This window comes from Gastrolobium bilobum, unplaced genomic scaffold (assembly GCF_033153095.1).
Source record: "Gastrolobium bilobum isolate Gb01-03AN ecotype WA unplaced genomic scaffold, APGP_CSIRO_Gbil_v1 utg34599, whole genome shotgun sequence".
In the NCBI taxonomy this organism is placed as follows: Eukaryota; Viridiplantae; Streptophyta; class Magnoliopsida; order Fabales; family Fabaceae; genus Gastrolobium; species Gastrolobium bilobum.
In genome coordinates, this window is record NW_026897329.1 from 107,561 (window position 1) to 125,753 (window position 18,193).

Here is an 18,193-nt window from a genome sequence, read left to right on the forward strand (position 1 = left end):
TGACTTTTCAACCGCAACCACCCACAGACAGGTGCGCGCTCACCGGACGACCACACCGGAAAAATTTCAGCCGGAAAAGCCTTGCCACGCGTTCTCACGCGCCGCCTCTTTGTCCGAGAGTGAAGCCCACGCGCAGCTGCTTTCTCCGGCGCGTGGAAGCGCGTCCGGCGTTGTTTCTGGACCGGACCACCACCATTCTTCTCGTCTCCTTGTTCTCTTTCTGGATCTGTGTTGTTTTCTCAGATCGGACATCGTTTGGTATTTTTTTCGAATTTTTTGGCTTCTTAGAGCCTTTTTCGTTGACTGTTTTTTGTGCAGTATGGCCTCTTCTCAAAGGAGTTCCTTTACAAAGTTTTATGATGGTGCATCTTCTAAACCTAAGAGAGATGATCGATGGTGTTCTTATTGAAAAAGAACAGGTCATATCAAGGATTTATGCTTTCACCTCCATGGAAAGCAAACTGTCTTAGAAAAGATGGCAAGGATGCGTGGTCAAGCGCATTTTACTTCCTTTGGAATAACTCCTGCACCTAATGAGACCCAACCTGCATTTCGTCTAGATGAGTTAGAACGGCTCCGAACCATCCTTGATTATCTGAGTAAGCCATCTGATACTAGTGCTTTGGCTTTGACTGGTATGAGCCCCAAAACTCATTCTTTCCTTTCTTCATGTAATGATTTGAAACATTCTTGGGTTGTTGATTCTGGTGCTACTGATCATATGGCTTGTTGTGCTGACTCATTTGCTTCTTATCATCCTACCATTGGAACTCATACTATAGCCATAGCTGATGGTTCACATACATCAGTTGCGGGTTCTGGTGACATAAACTTACAGCAGTCCTTACATCATAAAGATGCTCTTCATGTTCCTAAACTCTCCACGAATCTTCTTTCTATTCATAAAATTACAAAAGATCTGAATTGTACTGTAACCTTCTTCTCTACCCATTGTGTTTTTCAGGATCTCGCCACGGGGAAGACGATTGGTAATGCTAAAGAGCAAGGTGGGTTATACTATCTGGTGTCACAATCTCCCGCAAATAAAGTAACAGATCACATCTTGATGTCTCATGGTCAATCAACTGCTGATTCTTTGATTTGGCTTCATCATAAGCGCTTGGGACATCCTCCATTTGGTTTACTCAAGTCTTTATTTCCGTCATTGTTTTTATCTAAGCCTGTTGAGTCTTTTCATTGTGATGTTTGTGAGTTTGCTAAGCATCATCGTGTGTCTTTTCCTTCTAGTAGTACTAAGAGTGTTGAACCTTTTGATCTTATTCATTCTGATGTTTGGGGTCCTTCTAAAGTCCCTCATGCTTCTGGAAATAGATGGTTTGTTTCTTTTATTGATGATTGCACTCATGTAACTTGGGTTTACTTAATGCATGAAAAGTTTGAGGTACCACATCTGTTCTTTCAATTTTATAAAATGGTTGAGACCCTATTTGGTAGAAAAATCAAGAGACTAAGAACAGGTCATGGTACTGAATATGTTAATCACAGTTTTTCCCAATTTATACGAAATCAAGGTATGATTCATGAACTTACTTATGTAGACACCCCTCAACAAAATGGGGTTGCTGAAAGAAAAAATCGTCACCTTCTTGAAGTTGCTCGTGCCTTACTGTTTCAAACACATGTACCCAAATGCTATTGGGGAGATGCCATTCTTACTGCAGCGTTCTTGATCAACCGTCTACCCACTCGGGTTCTCGATCATGTAAGTACTATTCACTCCATGACTTCTTTTTTTCCTTCTGTTCCAACTTTGCAAAGTCTTCATCCTCGAGTGTTTAGCTGTGTTGTCTTTGTTCATATTCATAAACAGCATCGCAGTAAGTTGGATCCTAGGGCTCTTAAATGTGTCTTCCTTGGATATGCTCCTGATAAGAAGGGCTACAAGTGTTATCACCCTGGTAGTCGGAAATTTTTTGTTTCTATGGATGTTACATTTCAGGAATCTGAGTCCTTTTTCCAAGGTTCTCATCTTCAGGGGGAGAATAATTCAGTAAAAGACTCATCACCTTCCTTCTTTGAATTTGAATCTTCAGTGTCTACTCCTTCACCTGGGTCAGTGTCTCTTCCTCTTGTTCCTGTTCCCAATATGTCTATGTCTGATCCTCTTGTGACTGATCCTCCTATGACTGATACACAGCCCACATTGTCTCAGCAGCAACCTCAATCGTCTGAACCACTGGTAAGTCCTGAATGTCATATTTCTGATCATGATACTTCTGATGACTTACCCATTACTACTGATTCTGATGATTTATCCATTGCTCTTAGAAAAGGAAAAAGATCATGTCCCAAGAAATCTTGTTCATTTTGTACTCAATACCCTATCTCCCATTTTGTTTCCTCTGCTAATCTGTCTGTGCAACACAAAAGCTTTGTTTAAGCACTAGACTCTATTGCAATCCCAAAATCAGTACATGAAGCCTTGAAAGATGGGAATTGGGCTCAAGCCATGCAAGAGGAGATGAATGCATTGGAGAAAAATAAAACATGGGAGGTTATTGATAGACCTACTGGAAAGAAAGCAGTAGGGTGCAGATGGGTTTATGCCCTGAAATATAATTCTGATGGAACTCTTGAGAGATACAAAGCTCGATTAGTTGCCAAAGGTTACTCTCAAACCTATGGCATTGATTATGAAGAAACATTTGCTCCAGTTGCAAAGATGAATACGGTGAGAGTTTTGTTATCCCTTGCTGCCCATTACAATTGGGATATAAACCAATTTGATGTGAAGAATGCTTTCCTCAATGGTGAGTTAGAAGAAGAAGTCTACATGGAAATTCCGCCTGGTTTTGATTCTGTGAAGGGAGAAAATAAAGTTTGTAAATTAAAAAAGGCCTTGTATGGATTGAAGCAGTCACCTTGTGCCTGGTTTGGAAAGTTTACTAAGGTTATGATAACCTTAGGATATAAACAAAGACAAGGAGATCACACTCTTTTTTTCAAGCACTCCCAAAATGGGAAGCTTACTGTGCTCCTTGTATATGTTGATGATATTATTATCACAGGTGATGATTTTGTGGAGAGACAGATTCTGCAAACACGGCTTGCCTCTGAGTTTGAAGTCAAAGACCTTGGGAAACTGAGATATTTCCTAGGGATAGAAGTAGCTCATTCGAGCAAAGGAATCTTTATCAGCCAGAGGAAATATGTTCTTGATCTTCTCAAAGAAGCAGGAAAGCTCGGGTCTAAACCCTCTAATACTCCTATTGAGCAGAATCACAAGATGTGCTATGAAGAGGAGAGTCCTCCAGTTGATAAAGGACAATATCAACGGCTAGTTGAGAAATTGATATATTTGGCCTATATTAGACCAGACTTAGCTTATGCTGTTAGTGTTGTCAGTCAGTTTATGCACGATCCAAAGGAGAAACATATGCAGGCAGTAGAGAGAATTCTTCAGTATCTGAAAGGTACTCCTGGTAAAGGGTTGTTATTCCGACGTGATGGCAGATATCTTTAGAAGTCTACACAGATGCTGATTATGCTGGATCCGTGACTAACCGTCGTTCTACCACTGGTTATTGCATGTTTCTTTGTGGTAACTTGGTGACATGGAGAAGTAAGAAGCAAGATGTGGTCGCCAGATCAAGTGCAGAAGCTGAATTTCGAGCTATGGCTCAAGGCATTTGTGAGTTACTGTGGCTAAAAATTGTACTTGATGATCTAAAAATAAAATGTGAGGGACCTATGAAGCTGCTATGTGATAATAAGTCCGCTATTTGTATAGCTCATAATCCAGTTCAACATGATCGGACTAAACATATTAAGGTCGACCGTCATTTCATCAAAGAGAAACTTGATAACGGGTTGATTACCACTCCATACATTCCCACTGGGCGTCAATTAGCTGATCTATTGACAAAGGGGCTTCCTTCAGATAGATTTCAAGAACTTGCTAGCAAGCTGAGAATGATAAATATCTATTCCTCGGCTTGAGGGGGAATGTTGTAAATAGTAATTATGTAGTCATTTATTAGTAATTATGTAGTCATTTATTTGTATTTATTTAGTCCGTTACTTGTATATTGGGCCAAGCCCATTAGGTTAAAATTAGGTCAAGAAGTCTCTATAAATAGAGACCCATGTGTACAGATTCAAATAAAAAAATCAATAATATTTCATAACCCTTTTTCAAGTTTGGGGAAGCCAGAGTCGCGCCAAGTAAGCCTATCAGCACCATCATTGCAATTCGGGGGAAGGAAGCTTCTAATTTGGTTGATAACATCATGTGGCAACCACCTTCTAAGCTCATCCACCTTCCTAATACCTTGTTCATTCACATAATAGTTCACTATTTTGTTTGCTTTATCCCACGTGAGTGGTTGCACAGTCTAATCTAGAAGTCTCCCTAAATTGTTTACCCATTTGTCTTTCCAAAAAAAAGTTGAATTACCATCACCAATCTCCCACACTAACAGCTCTTTTAGCTTCCTCCAGACATTGCAAATTTGCTTACAAGTTTTAGAATCCCTTGTTTTTTATTTGAAAATATTGGTGTCATCTCAGCCATGAGCATGCTTTGCCCGGAGCACTTGGACCCAAGGCTCAAAAAAGACATCCCAAGCTAGTTTAGCCAAGAAAGCCTCGTTCATGAGGTTGAGCTTTTTTCAGACCGAGACCACCTTTTATTTTCGGTTTAGTAATATATATTTTTAATTATAAGAAATGTATTTCAAGCACAATTTAAAAATATATTTTAAAGTTTACCAAAAATATATATATATATATATATTTTAAAATAAACAATTAAAATTATAAAAAATATATGTACCATTAAAATTAAAAAGTAAAAAAAGAGAAGTTGAAAATTTCACGTGTTGTTTTTGGGCTTAATGTTTCTCTTGTGATTAGAGATAAAGTTATTTTCATTGAGCTTAAAACCGCATCGTTTTGAGGTTAAAAAATTTAAAATAGTTTACCAAAAAAATAAAAATAAATTATAATGATATAGACTAATATAACCCTATAATAAATTAGAATTACAAAAATACATTTTCAAAATCTAAAAAAAATTAGGTCATTTTGGATTCATTAAAAATAAATTATCTTCATTAACTATAAATATATTAAAACCAATGTTATCAAACCCGGCCCGATCATTGACCCAATCGAGACACTGGGTCACTAATTCAACCGTATGACCCTGTAAGTATATGTAAATCTATAACTTATATATAAACATACTCAAATACCAGTAAAAAAATAATATCAATTTCAAATATTTTAATATGAAAAATAATAAATCATATATTATTATTCAACGAAGGCTTAAACAAACATATAATTCTTGAGATATCTGTACTTCATGTTCAGTAGACGATATCTCTAGCTATGTTACATAATGCATAACCAAAATAATATAAATGTTGCAGGTACTTAACCTATGTAAGTCAATAAATAAAAAATCACTCAAATAATTCAAAAGAAAACAAACCATTTGTGAATTTAATAAAAATGATATATAATTTCTTTTGGAACCAGGTAGGTCACTTATTGAATCGACCGGGTTACCAATTTTCTCAAAAATTGGCTGAGTCGCACCGGGTTTGTTACTTGACCGATCTAACATGAAAATTGAATCGATTATATGACCACATTATCGATTTTTGGATCAACTAAGCCGAGCCTGGTATAAAAAGGGAACAAGGGACACGCGAAGGAACATCAAAGGAAGCTCAGGAGGACATCATTGTTGTTAGGAAGGGAAAAATAGTTACGAAACTACGCTCAGATCGTAGTGATGTGTAACAAAAGAAGGGAAGACACCTAAGACAGTTAGTTAATTAGGAAAAGAATAACATGCTTGTGTAATAGAGTAGTTTTCCTCATTGATATATAAGGTGAGGAGAATGTAATGAAAGGGGACTTTTGATATGAAATAAAAAGAAAATTCTTATTTCTCATCTCCTTTGTATTTCTTCTCTCTTGTTTCTCCATTCACGTGATACGATCACCTATCAATTGGTTCTTTCATCTGAAATCATGCCTCCAGAGACAAGATCACGTTCCATAGATGATCGACTGGATTAAACTCACTCCGAAGTCGAGATGTTGAAGGAACATATAAACAAGAAGTTTCAAGAACTCACATGCAAACTGGATGCAATCTTCGACAATTATCATTGGGTAGCGAACTTGGTTACCCCGTGTAGCGAACTTGGTGTCTACTAAAAAAGTGACACGTCAGCAAACCGAGTTCGCTACACCGAGTAGCGAAATTGCCCCGTGGCAGATTGGAAAATAACACTGTTCGCGTGACATTTAAGTAAAAAACTTGGTTAACAGTGGCATTTTGGTCACTGTTCCTATATATATGTATATGTACATGTATATATATGTATATGTACATGTACATATACATATATATACATGTACATGTACATATACTTATATATATATATATATATATATATATAAATATAATTTTCATGAATAATATTTCATGTTGTGTTAATGAAAATACTATTTCATGTGATCTTTGTGAATAAAATTTTTTATCTTTTATATTTCAATTTGATTTGTGCCTATAAACTTTAGTTTGCAACTTAATAGGCCTTTCAGGCCGTGTTTGGCTTTTTAGTTTTTAATAATATGTCAAATCAGACCTATTAATTAAGCCTTTAATAGGTTAATAGGTCAGTATATACTCTAAATATTTAGATAGGCTTAGGTTATCAAAGTCAAAGTCTGGTCTAACTTGTCCTGTTTACAGCCTAGTCTGGAGACAAAAGTTAAGAGGTCTTAGCAGAATAGTGATCTGTAAGAACCCACACCGTTAATTAAGGGATTTAATTAATAAATTACGAAAAAATAGGAAATGATTCCATAATTGACCCTAATAATTATTATGATGCTTTAATAGTCATAGTAAGTGAGTAATAATGTTGAAAGTCGCTTTTCGGAAGAAAAGTGCAGATACCGGTTCTGCTAGTCGGTATAAATGCGTACCGAAAAAGTATCCCGGAAAATTATAATAAGTGTATGAAAATTACTAGAATGATATGTAGGACTTGTAAAACGAGTTTCAAGTCCAGATAATGAGAACTGTTGCTAGAAACCGGTACTGGCTTGGAAAAACGCGTACCGAAAAGGTGCTCATAAAATTACGAAAAAAATATGATAATTCTTAGAAAAATGTCTAGTTTCAGAATCCAAAGTTTGGGATTAAAATTCTAAGCGTAGCAATTAAAGTTAATATTGTGTGTTTAAGTGCGTTTGGGCTATAAATACCCTTTTAAGGGCACATAACCCTAGAAAACTGTCTCTATGCGTGAGTGTCTTGTGGTGGCTGATCATTTTTACTCTGTGTTGGTGCTCTCTTCCCTTGTGTGAGCCTTGTGACCTTCTACCTCCATGTTACCTCTTCCTAAACACTTGGGCTTGAGGGTGTGAGTCTTGTGAGCAGAAAAGAGTCATATTTTTGAGTTTATGAGTTGCTGTTTGTGAGGTTCTTGCTCTGAGTTGGAGAGTTTGGAGGGGAGTCATCTTGTTCTTGGTGGTTTAGAGCTCTAAGTGGCTTCCTTGGTGAGGAAATGACTCATCTTGTTGGTCCATTTCGTGCACCTTGTTGAGTCAGTCTTGAGGGGCTGATTGTGAGCTCCAAATAGCAACCTCTTCTTCTGTTTTGAGCTGGGGTATGTGTACCAACCTTTGATCATGAGTTTAATGCTTGAAAACGAAAACTTGATGCATGTTAAGGCTTAAAGCTGATAACTTGTTGTTGGGTCATGTTGAACACACCTAGAAATGCATGTTTAGGTGCTTAAAATCGTTAAAAACCCAACCTTGGAAGGATATCTTCACGAAATGCATTTTCTGCATTCTGTTGTGAAATATCCGAATATGTGCCCGATGAATATCCGGATATGTGATATCCGGATATGGGTTTTGAGTATCCGGATAATAGATATCCGGATATGGGATTCTGGATATCCGGATATGTCCAGTGAGATATCCGGATATTGCATATCCGGATATGGTCCCGAGGAATATCCGGATATTCTGGGATTTCGCAGAACAGTAGCTGTGCTGTGTGTACAGTAGGCTATTGGAGGTTTGTGGACCCTAGATTGATGAAGCTGAACTTCTATAATTAATGATTTAAGTCAAAATCGTTGTGATTAAAGACTTATTGCTTGGTATGGAGCCTTAAGACGTAAAACGTAAGGAAATTCGTTGTCTTTAAGTTATATGCATGTGGTACATGTTTATTAATATAATGTTGGTCCATAACAGATTGTGAATCTGCTGTGTTTGGACGTTGAGTTGTGGACTCTTGGTTATTGGATAGCTAGCTTGCGAGGTAAGCTTTCGTGTCCTCGGTTTAGCCATGTTGTGGTTCCACCATGTCCCATGGGGGTATGGTTTATGCATGCTGTGTACATGCTTTTGGATATTTGACATGTTGATTGAACTTTACATGTAATGGCTTTTAATATGCATGTGTTGTTTCATCTTGACGGGAAGCCTGAGTATGTAGCGCCATACAAGACGGTGTACCGGGGTGAATGCAAGTGGTACTTGCACGGTGTGTAGGTGATAGACGTATACCTGCACTGTCTCTGGCCAGTAGATTAGTATTGACACACATGACATGATTATCTGCTGCATTGCATTGTTTTAGAAATGATAAATGATAAACTGCTTTTGAACTTATATTGCACATGTAAGTGAGCTTGGGGTGGAAGATCCTTGAGGACTCACTGACTTACTGAGATTTATAGATTAGAGATCTTACCACACGTTTGGGGAATGCTTATTTCAGGATCAGGTAGTATGGGTACTGATGCCTCAGGCGGCAGGAGGCCGGAGCTTAGCTGATTATGTTGTTTCTGCTTATTTGTTAGCATGACTGGATATTGATGCTGATTATGTTTTATGCCTTTTATCATTATGTTGTTGTTGAGACTGATGTCAGGCATGTTGCCTTATTTGAGTAAGCATGGGGATTGTCCATGACACTCTCTGTTAGTACTTTTTAGATTGGAGTTGTATAAACTGTTAGATGGTCCGGTCTACATTGTTGTAGTTCCGTGACTAGAGCCACACTTATATTATCTATGTTATGAGGTATTTCAGTTAGCTGTTTTATTGCAATTACATACAGGCGATGTTTTATTAATTGATTATTAAGCAAGTTGGTAATGTTAATGGCATCATAATTGAAAAGAAAAAGTAATTCAGCATTTTAATTAATCGTAACTTAATACGATATTATGATAACATTACCGTATATATACGGGATGTTACATGATCCATTTGACAATTTTTTAAATTTATTTTTGCCTAATTGCCACACGAACAGTAAATTTTTTCAAAGTGCCACGCGTACAAGTTCTCTATAACAGGTAATGAACTTAGTTTGCTGACGTGACACATTTCTGGTGGCCACCTAGTTCGCTACTGATAGTAGCAAATTAGGTGGTCAAAATGTCAGTCTCCTCTGAACAAAAGTAGCACACACGACATTCATATACAAATTCGTTATGTAGGCTAGCGAACTAGGTGTAATAAAAGCTTTTATGATTTCTTCATTTTCAAAATTGATAAAAATGAGAAATATAAGTGTAATAAATGATATAGTCAATACCACTTTCACATCACAACGTCATCTGAGTGGATCTTCTGATGTTAAAATTTCACATGACCTGTACATGTTAAAATTTTGTGCCTATCTTTTTCTTTAAATGCATTAAATATGTATGGTCCAATTATCATTAATTAAGAAAAAGACAGACATAAAAATTTAACATGAAATGATCCATTCTCCAAGGTCATGTGAATTTTTAAGATGATGGTCCATTCCCTGCAATATAACCGCCACTTTTTTTTACCACCTTGCAAACCTAAAAAGAAAACAGTATTTTTTTTCCAAAATTAATAAAAAGTAATGGAAAAATATAAACAATAAATAGTTTTTTTTTTATTAATTCAGCAACAAGTTAAAATTTAATTATTTAAAAGTGAATAAATTATAAAAATATATAACTTATCACATGGTCATACAAATTCAGTTTACTTTGGTTTTCTCATAAGCAAAAGTAAAAAACCGAACCAAAGCAATTCATCTATTTAAAAAGAAAATTTATCAAAACAAAAAAATAATAATTACTTTTTCCTTTTTAGGTTTGCGACATGAAAAAATAAAAAAAAGAGAGGGGCAAAGCTATATTACAGGAAATGTACTATCATCTTAAAAGTTTTATTTAAATGTCACACGAATAGTATTTTTTATCAGACTGTCACGTGACATAATTCATTTTGATTGATAGTAAATTATGTTTGCCAATAATTTTATGATATGCGTTACACTTTTACAGAAAAAACTGACTGGTCATAATTCACTACTAATAATAACAAATTTGATATCCAATATGACTACGTGTCAAAAAATTATTGGCCACTAAATTCACTACAAAAGAGAACGAATCAAGTTTATTAAAAAGTATATATCAAAAAATGATATTTGATCATTGTACAAATTCGCTATACCTTATAACGAATTTGTACGCGGGTAACTTAGGAAATTTCACCGCTCGCTCGCGGGACAATTATGCAATTTTTTTAAAAAAAAAATTAGTAAATGGATCACTGTTCCGGTCTTAGCGTACTCTCACTCACAGTGACAGTGTCAGTGAGTATGTTCTGCGTGTAAGTGTTAGATTGTAAAACCCCAAATTAAAACCCTAGCTTTCCACTGTTGAGTGTTCATCACCAATCAACCATCATGGGTCATATTGGTTCCAGTAAGCTTGATATAAACGACGACGTCAACGACATGGACCTCGACCTCGACCTCGATGATGAGTTTCCCTGCAATGCCTCAATCCTCGAAGATTTGGGAGAAGATTTCGTTAAACATTTCTGCAAGAAGGCTTCGATGTTGTTCTTCGATGAGTACGGTCTCATCAGTCACCAGATCAACTCATACAATCACTTCATCAGCACCGGCCTTCAAAACACCGTCGATTCCTTCGGCGAATACATTGTTACACCAGGCTTCGATCCCTCCAAGAAAGGAGACCTTGAACATTTCCGTTATGCTTCCATAAAGTTCGGCAAGGTAACCCTTGATAAGCCTAAGTTCTGGGGTGGCGAAGGGAATGCATCGGTGTTTAACATGCTTCCCAAGCATGCTCGACTCCAGAGGATGTCTTATGCTTCCAGAATGAAAGTCAATGTTCAAGTTCAGGTTAGAAGAAAACTAAATGCTTAACCATTCATTCAACATATAGAAAAATGAGTATCGTATTTTTCTGTTTAGAGAAATCATTGTGGTTGTGTGTGTTTCAATTATAGGTTTATGTTCCGAAGAAGGTTCTAAGTGACAAGTTCAAGACTGGAAAGGAAGAATACCTTGACAGAGAGATTCTCAAGGAAGATGATCGAGAAATAATCATTGGGAGCTTGCCTGTTATGGTCAAGTCTGATCTTTGTTGGTTGAAAGGGGATGAAAAAGGTGATTGTGAATTTGACCATGGTGGCTACTTTCTCATCAAGGGTGCTGAAAAGGTCAGCTCAATTTTTCATTAAATTTCTTCATACTTTTTGATGCAACGCAGTAATTTTAATTTAGGTTGCGTTTCTATTCTCGTGTTCTATTCTTTGTTGGTCTTTATTAAATCTTCACATTGTCTTTCTTTGTTACTGTTATAAATTTGTTGTGTTTGTGTGTGAAAAATTGTTGCAGATTTTTGTTGCACAGGAGCAAATCTATTTAAAGAGGCTCTGGGTTTTAAATACTCCTTGTTGGACAATCATGTACAAGTCACAGGTGAAGAGAAATAGGTTGTTTGTAAAACTGGTAGCAAATTCCAAAATTGAAGAGATTAACAGTGGAGACAAGTACCTTACTGTATATTTTTTGGGGGTTGAGATTCCTGTGTGGCTACTATTTTTTGGTCTTGGTGTCTCATCAGACAGAGAGATTATAGATCTCATCGATTGTGGCAATGATGATGCCAAAATTCAAAATATTCTCTTTCTGTCCATTCATGATGCTGATGAGAAGTGTGAAGCTTTTCGGAAAGGGAAGAATGCACTTCGTTACATAGAGGGTTATGTGAAAGGAGTCCAATTTCCACCTTCAGAGTCTATTGAAGAGTGCCTTAGCATGTATGTCTTTCCCAACATTAAAGGCTTCAATAGAAAGGCACGCTTCCTTGCATATATGGTGAAGGGTCTCTTACTGGCTTATACTGGCCGTAGAAAATGCGATAACAGGGATGATTTTCGAAATAAGAGGCTTGAATTGGCTAGTGAGCTTCTCGATCGCGAGCTAAAAGTTCACATGGCACATGCTCGGAGGCGAATGGCAAAGGCTTTGCAGAGAGACCTTTATGGAGATCGTGATGTACGCCCAATTGAGCACTATCTTGATGCTTCCATAATTACAAATGGTCTCCAAAGAGCATTTTCTACTGGAGCATGGTCACATCCATATAAAAGGTTAGAAAGGATTTCTGGTGTGGTTGCAAATCTTGGGCGAACAAATCCATTACAGACCATGGCGGAACTAAGAAGAACTAGGCAACATGTTCAGTACACGGGAAAGGTTGGGGATGCTAGATACCCGTAAGTTACTTTAAGCTTTGTCTATTTAGTTCTTTATTTTATTTTATGTTTTTCAGTCATGCTGTGCTGTGGGTGAAGTGTGTGTTAGTAGAAATTTTATACCCTAGCAAACTGAATGGTCATTCTTCTATGCCTTTTGGTATTTAAGTCTTTCAGTTGTATTTGCGGCGCACCGTAACATTCTGTATCGGCAGATTGTGGATGCCATTAGAAATTCAAAGCTGATTTTAGAAAGAAAAAAAAGGACATTAATTTGAATTGATTTGAGCTAGTGTGGGCATTGGGGCAGGGAAGGAGAAGTGGACATAGAGGATGGAAAATTGGGGGGGGGGGGGGACCCTGCTTGATAAGAATCTTGCAAAAAGGTTAGGCTAGAGCTGAACAACAGGTGCAGTAATGCTGTAATATTTGCATTACATCAGCAGTTTTTTTTTTTTTTTTCTTCCCCTCTCCCTGTCACCTTTTTTTAGGGGCGTCTAAAATGTTGGTGAAGGCTGAAGTAAAAGTAATACTGTAATAGTTCGTTTAAGGAACACAACACATCAGGGGGAATTGGGACTTCATAGGATAAGGTTTGGGTTTATTGGTTGATTAGGAGTAGAAAATTGATGTTTTGAGGGTTTAATGTGGGTATATAAACAAGGTGTGGTTGAAGTATTTTGATTGACTAGGAGGTATATGTACATTTAGTAACTTCTGATGGAAATGGTTGGGTTACAAATTATGTTAAAATCCTTAAAATCTTTGTTGGGTACCATAAGTTGAAAGTTCAAATATGGTGTTTTGTATGCTTGAAACTAGTGCTCTGTTTTATCCAAAAAATTTCTTTAATTTATTAAAATGGAAGTTTGTGGCTGCAGGCATCCTTCTCACTGGGGCAAGGTTTGTTTCCTGTCTACCCCGGATGGTGAAAATTGTGGACTAGTAAAGAATTTGGCTGTTACAGGACTAGTAAGCACAAACATATCTGAGTCTGTATTGCCTCAGTTGTTTGACTGTGGAATGGAAGAACTGGTCGATGATATTTCCACATTTCTGGGCAACAAGGACAAAGTATTCCTAAATGGGGATTGGGTTGGACTGTGTGCAGATCCCATTTCATTTGTGGCAGACCTAAGAAGTAAAAGACGTAGAAATGAATTGCCTCATCAGGTTCACTATTAATCTCTTATTTTACGTTGCTTTTATATGCTGTGCTAGTCAACCTGTTTGACATGTTTAACAGCTTAAGGCATGCTGTCAACCTGCAAAACAAATGATACATTAATTAACAAATAATATAGTAATGGACTAAGCACTTGGAAACTTGGTCTATGTCAGGGAATAATTATTTAGATTGGTTTATGTCCTTATGAGGATTATGATTGCCATTACCATATGGTAAATGCTTTACTTGCTTCACACAATGGGATCAACTGTTTGTACATGCCTTCCACTTTCCAGATGCCCTACCTCTGAAACGCTTACTCATTTATGTGTCCTTTTCCTCTAGTAGACATTGGTATATACATTCTCTTTATATATGCATCAATAGCTAGCCATCATATCTGGCTTGGGTAACTTTATTATTTAGATGACAATGTTTTCTTCTGCTGGGTTTTTTTCAGTAACTTTGTTTAGGAATATACCTTTCTTTGTCTCTCAATTTTTTCCCTGTTTTTTATATATTAAAAGCTGTAGTATTTGCAATATATTTGTTTGATTTAGTTTTTTTTTTTTTTTCTTCTTCTGAACCTAGTGATAACTATTTTCCATTGTAGGTGGAAATCAAAAGAGACCGATTTCAAAAAGAAGTGCACATATACTCTGATGCAGGAAGGATTCTACGTCCACTTTTGGTACTTGGTAATTTACACAAGATTAAAGGATCTAAATCGGAACATTACTCTTTCCAGTTCCTTTTGGATAATGGTGTGATTGAGCTGGTTGGACCTGAAGAAGAGGAAGACTGTTGTACTGCTTGGAGTGTTCAGTATTTATTTGCAAAAGAGGGAAAATCTTCTGTAAAGTACACGCACTGTGAACTTGATATGTCATTCTTATTGGGTTTAAGCTGTTCTCTTGTACCATTTGCCAATCATGACCATGCAAGGAGGGTACTCTACCAGTCTCAGAAGCACTCCTCACAGGCTATTGGCTTTTCTACAACGAACCCAGACATTAGAGTTGATACTTTGTCTCACCAGTTACATTATCCTCAAAGGCCCCTTTTTCGTACAATGACTTCTGATTGTCTTGGAAAAGCAGGGCATCCATTATGTCAAAATAGAGTACTTCCAAAGGCTGAATTCTATAATGGACAGAATGCAATTGTGGCTGTCAATGTACATCTGGGATACAATCAAGAGGATTCCCTTGTGATGAACCGTGCTTCTTTGCAGCGTGGAATGTTCAGATCTGAGCACATACGAAGTTACAAAGCCGAAATTGATAATAAGGAATCTTTGGAGAAAAAGAGGAAACCTGAAGACAATGTACATTTTGGAAAGGTACAAAGTAGAATTGGCCGAGTTGATAGCCTTAATGATGATGGGCTTCCATATGTCGGTGCAAATTTGCAAACTGGTGATATTATTATTGGCCGGTGTACTACATCAGGGACGGACCATAGCATAAAGTTAAAACACACCGAAAGGGGTTATGTTCAAAAGGTTGTGCTGTCTTCAAATGATGAGGGGAAGAATTTTGCTGTGGTTTCGTTAAGACAGGTAACTTCTGAAACCGAAAACTACATTAATGAAGATGCCTGTTTCCTTTTGCATGGATTTTTTGAATTAATTGCACTGAACACAACTTTCTGCATGCACAAGTACATCCATACATGCACGTTGAGATGGACATGCAAATATATAAATTTGTACATCATCTGAACATGGATGTTTTATGTTGCAAAACTGAAAGTTAACTTTTCTGACAGTTGAATTTGATCACTAGGAAAATCTGTTATTTAAAAATATTGCAGGTTCGAAGTCCCCTTCTCGGAGACAAGTTCTCTAGTATGCATGGACAAAAGGGTGTTTTAGGATTTTTGGAGTCTCAGGAAAATTTTCCTTTCACAAGACAAGGTATTGTTCCCGATATTGTCATAAATCCGCATGCATTTCCCTCACGACAAACTCCTGGGCAACTCCTAGAGGCTGCATTAGGAAAGGGGATTGCTTGTGGTGCTGTATTGAGACATGCTACCCCTTTCTCCACTCCCTCTATTGATGACATTACGGACAAGCTTCACAGGTACAGTTTGATCATGTTACGCACTGTACTTCAAATGCAGTTCGGATTATTTATGTGGGCCATTTTCTGTAGGAGGAACTTGTATTTCAACTTCTGCTCTTGCTTACTGTTGTGACATGTTTTTTATGTGCCAATGTCTTCCAAGTGGTAGATGGTTTCTTGTCTTTGCTCAGGGCTCACTTTAGATTTAGGAATTTTTTTTGGAAATAATATTTCTCATTTTGTAGGAGATAATTTTATTTCCTATTGCACATGAAAGTGTGTGGGGGTCTATTATTTTTCCTAGTTTCACTTTGTCGTGTATTTTGTGTTTTGTTGTTTTATTCAGCCTGACTCATTCCTTCTGAGTATATGGCAGAGCTGGGTTTTCAAGATGGGGAAACGAGAGAGTATACAATGGGAGAACAGGTGAGATGGTCCGTTCACTCATATTTATGGGCCCCACATTCTACCAACGACTACACCACATGTCTGAGGATAAAGTAAAATACCGGAACACCGGTCCAGTTCACCCGCTGACCCGACAGCCGGTGGCTGACAGGAAGCGATTTGGAGGTATAAAGTTTGGTGAAATGGAGCGTGATTGCCTCATAGCTCATGGTGCATCAGCCAACCTGTATGAACGCCTCTTTACACTCAGTGACTCCTCTCAGATACACATTTGTAGTAAATGCAAAAGTATTGCAAATGTGATCTTACGACCGGTGTCTGGTGGCCATAAAATACGAGGTCCCTATTGCCGATCCTGTGCTTCTGTTGAAGACATTGTGGTGGCCAGTGTCCCATATGGAGCCAAATTATTGTGCCAGGAGCTTTTTAGCATGGGCATAAGCCTCAAATTTGAAACTGAACTCTGCTAGACTCTCATTTTTATTCATATCGCCTCTCTAATGAATTCACCTAAACTTGTGAACTCGGTGTAGATATCAATTTGATTCCTGGAATGACAGTTAGTATTTCATGACATGCACGAAGTTTAACTTGAATGCCCGTGCTTTTTTTCCCTTTTTAATTATTTAAAGAGGGCAAACTTGAAGTAATGGTAAAGTTTTTTTTATTTTTATTTTTATTTTTATTGCAAGGTCTTGGTTTGAATTGTGAAAATAATCTCTTTGCAAATATATTTTGATAAGGAGAATGACAAGCTTCCAGTGTTCTAGTTGGCAATGAGTTATTTTCTTGTTTTTGAATGTTTAATTATATTTTGGTTAAGGAATAGTTTGTTCCATTTTGTAACCATCTTTTAAATTTCGGTGCACAATCGTTGTCAAGCCGAAGCCGCACAACTACATAAAGTATGAACTGTCAGTTAGTGTTTTTTTTTTTAGATAAAATGATATCATTTTAGTGTATATTTGGTATTTTTTATATCCTCTCTCTTTCGTAAAATTAGGAAAAGAGAGAACGTAAAAAAGGATTAATGTTTTTCATTTTAAAGGACATGAAATTGTGTTATTTTAAATGATAAAAAGAATCATGGAGGGAGAAAGTGAGATTTTTGTAATTTGAATTTTAAATAAAAATATTAGTTTTAATTAAAATGACCATCCTTTTAAATGACAAATATTTTTTCCATGTAAAAAATCACCAATTATACATCACAACGACAACGTTTTATCTAAAATAACACAAAGTTGTGTCTTTTAAAATAACAAATATTTTTTTCAAAGATATTTTTATATATCATTATCGCCAAGATATTTTTATAAGTATGGAATTTTTTTATACATTAGAGCCTGTACTTTGTAATGGCGTCTTCCTACCTCGTCTTAAAATGTTTGTTATTTTAAAGTACACAATTTTGATAAAATGATATCATTTTGGTGTATATTTGGTAATTTTTTACATTCTCTCTTCCCCGTAAAACTAGGAAGAGAGAGAAAATGTAAAAAATTATCAATTATGCAACAAAACAACGTTGTTTTATCTAAAACAACACAAAGTGTTATTTAAAATGACAATTTTTTTTTTCATAATATATATATATGGTTTCACTTTTTTTGTTGTCTCTGCAAAAAGCAAAATCTAGCAGCAGACACAAAAAAATGGGATCCACTCGCTTTAAAAAATAAAATAAAAATACTAGGAACCGTCAACGTATCCTGGAAAAGATGTGTCTACTGCACAAAAATCCTTTTTGCAATGACATGAGAAGCATTAATGCCTATATATATATATATATCTCTGCCAAGACGTTTTTATATGTATGAAATTTTCTATTCATAAGAGCTTTGTACTTTGCAAGGGTGCTCCCTGCCTCATCCTGTCTAAAAGAATTGTTCCTTGACTCAAGAAACTCAGTTTATTGATATATATATATATATATATATATATATATATATATATATATATATATATATAT

General features: G+C 36.4%; 1 protein-coding gene across 3 annotated transcripts; it reads left to right on the plus strand.

Moving 5' to 3' along the window:
• The first annotated feature begins 10,677 nt into the window (after positions 1-10,677).
• Positions 10,678-16,816, plus strand: LOC133306032 (DNA-directed RNA polymerases IV and V subunit 2-like). Of its 3 annotated transcripts, none has more exons than XM_061506301.1 (8): positions 10,678-11,233; positions 11,341-11,535; positions 11,714-12,597; positions 13,458-13,749; positions 14,358-14,840; positions 14,880-15,305; positions 15,560-15,831; positions 16,190-16,816. In XM_061506301.1, the coding sequence occupies exons 1-8, from the start codon at positions 10,751-10,753 to the stop codon at positions 16,689-16,691; spliced, it is 3,537 nt and encodes a 1,178-aa protein (XP_061362285.1). In that variant the 5' UTR covers positions 10,678-10,750; the 3' UTR covers positions 16,692-16,816. The 3 variants fall into 3 exon arrangements, with proteins under 3 accessions (XP_061362285.1, XP_061362284.1, XP_061362283.1); XM_061506300.1 differs by having other exon boundaries at positions 10,678-11,215; positions 11,323-11,535; XM_061506299.1 differs by having other exon boundaries at positions 10,678-11,215; positions 11,323-11,535; positions 14,358-15,305.
• Positions 16,817-18,193: the final 1,377 nt, after the last annotated feature.

Excerpts from the sequence above, each read along its gene's own strand:
- LOC133306032 (XM_061506299.1), top strand. The coding sequence starts at position 10,751 with ATGGGTCATATTGGTTCCAGTAAGCTTGATATAAACGACGACGTCAAC. Across the intron at positions 11,216-11,322 it reads AAGTCAATGTTCAAGTTCAG|GTTTATGTTCCGAAGAAGGT; the intron begins GTTAGAAGAAAA and ends TTTCAATTATAG. Across the intron at positions 15,306-15,559 it reads CTGTGGTTTCGTTAAGACAG|GTTCGAAGTCCCCTTCTCGG; the intron begins GTAACTTCTGAA and ends AAAATATTGCAG.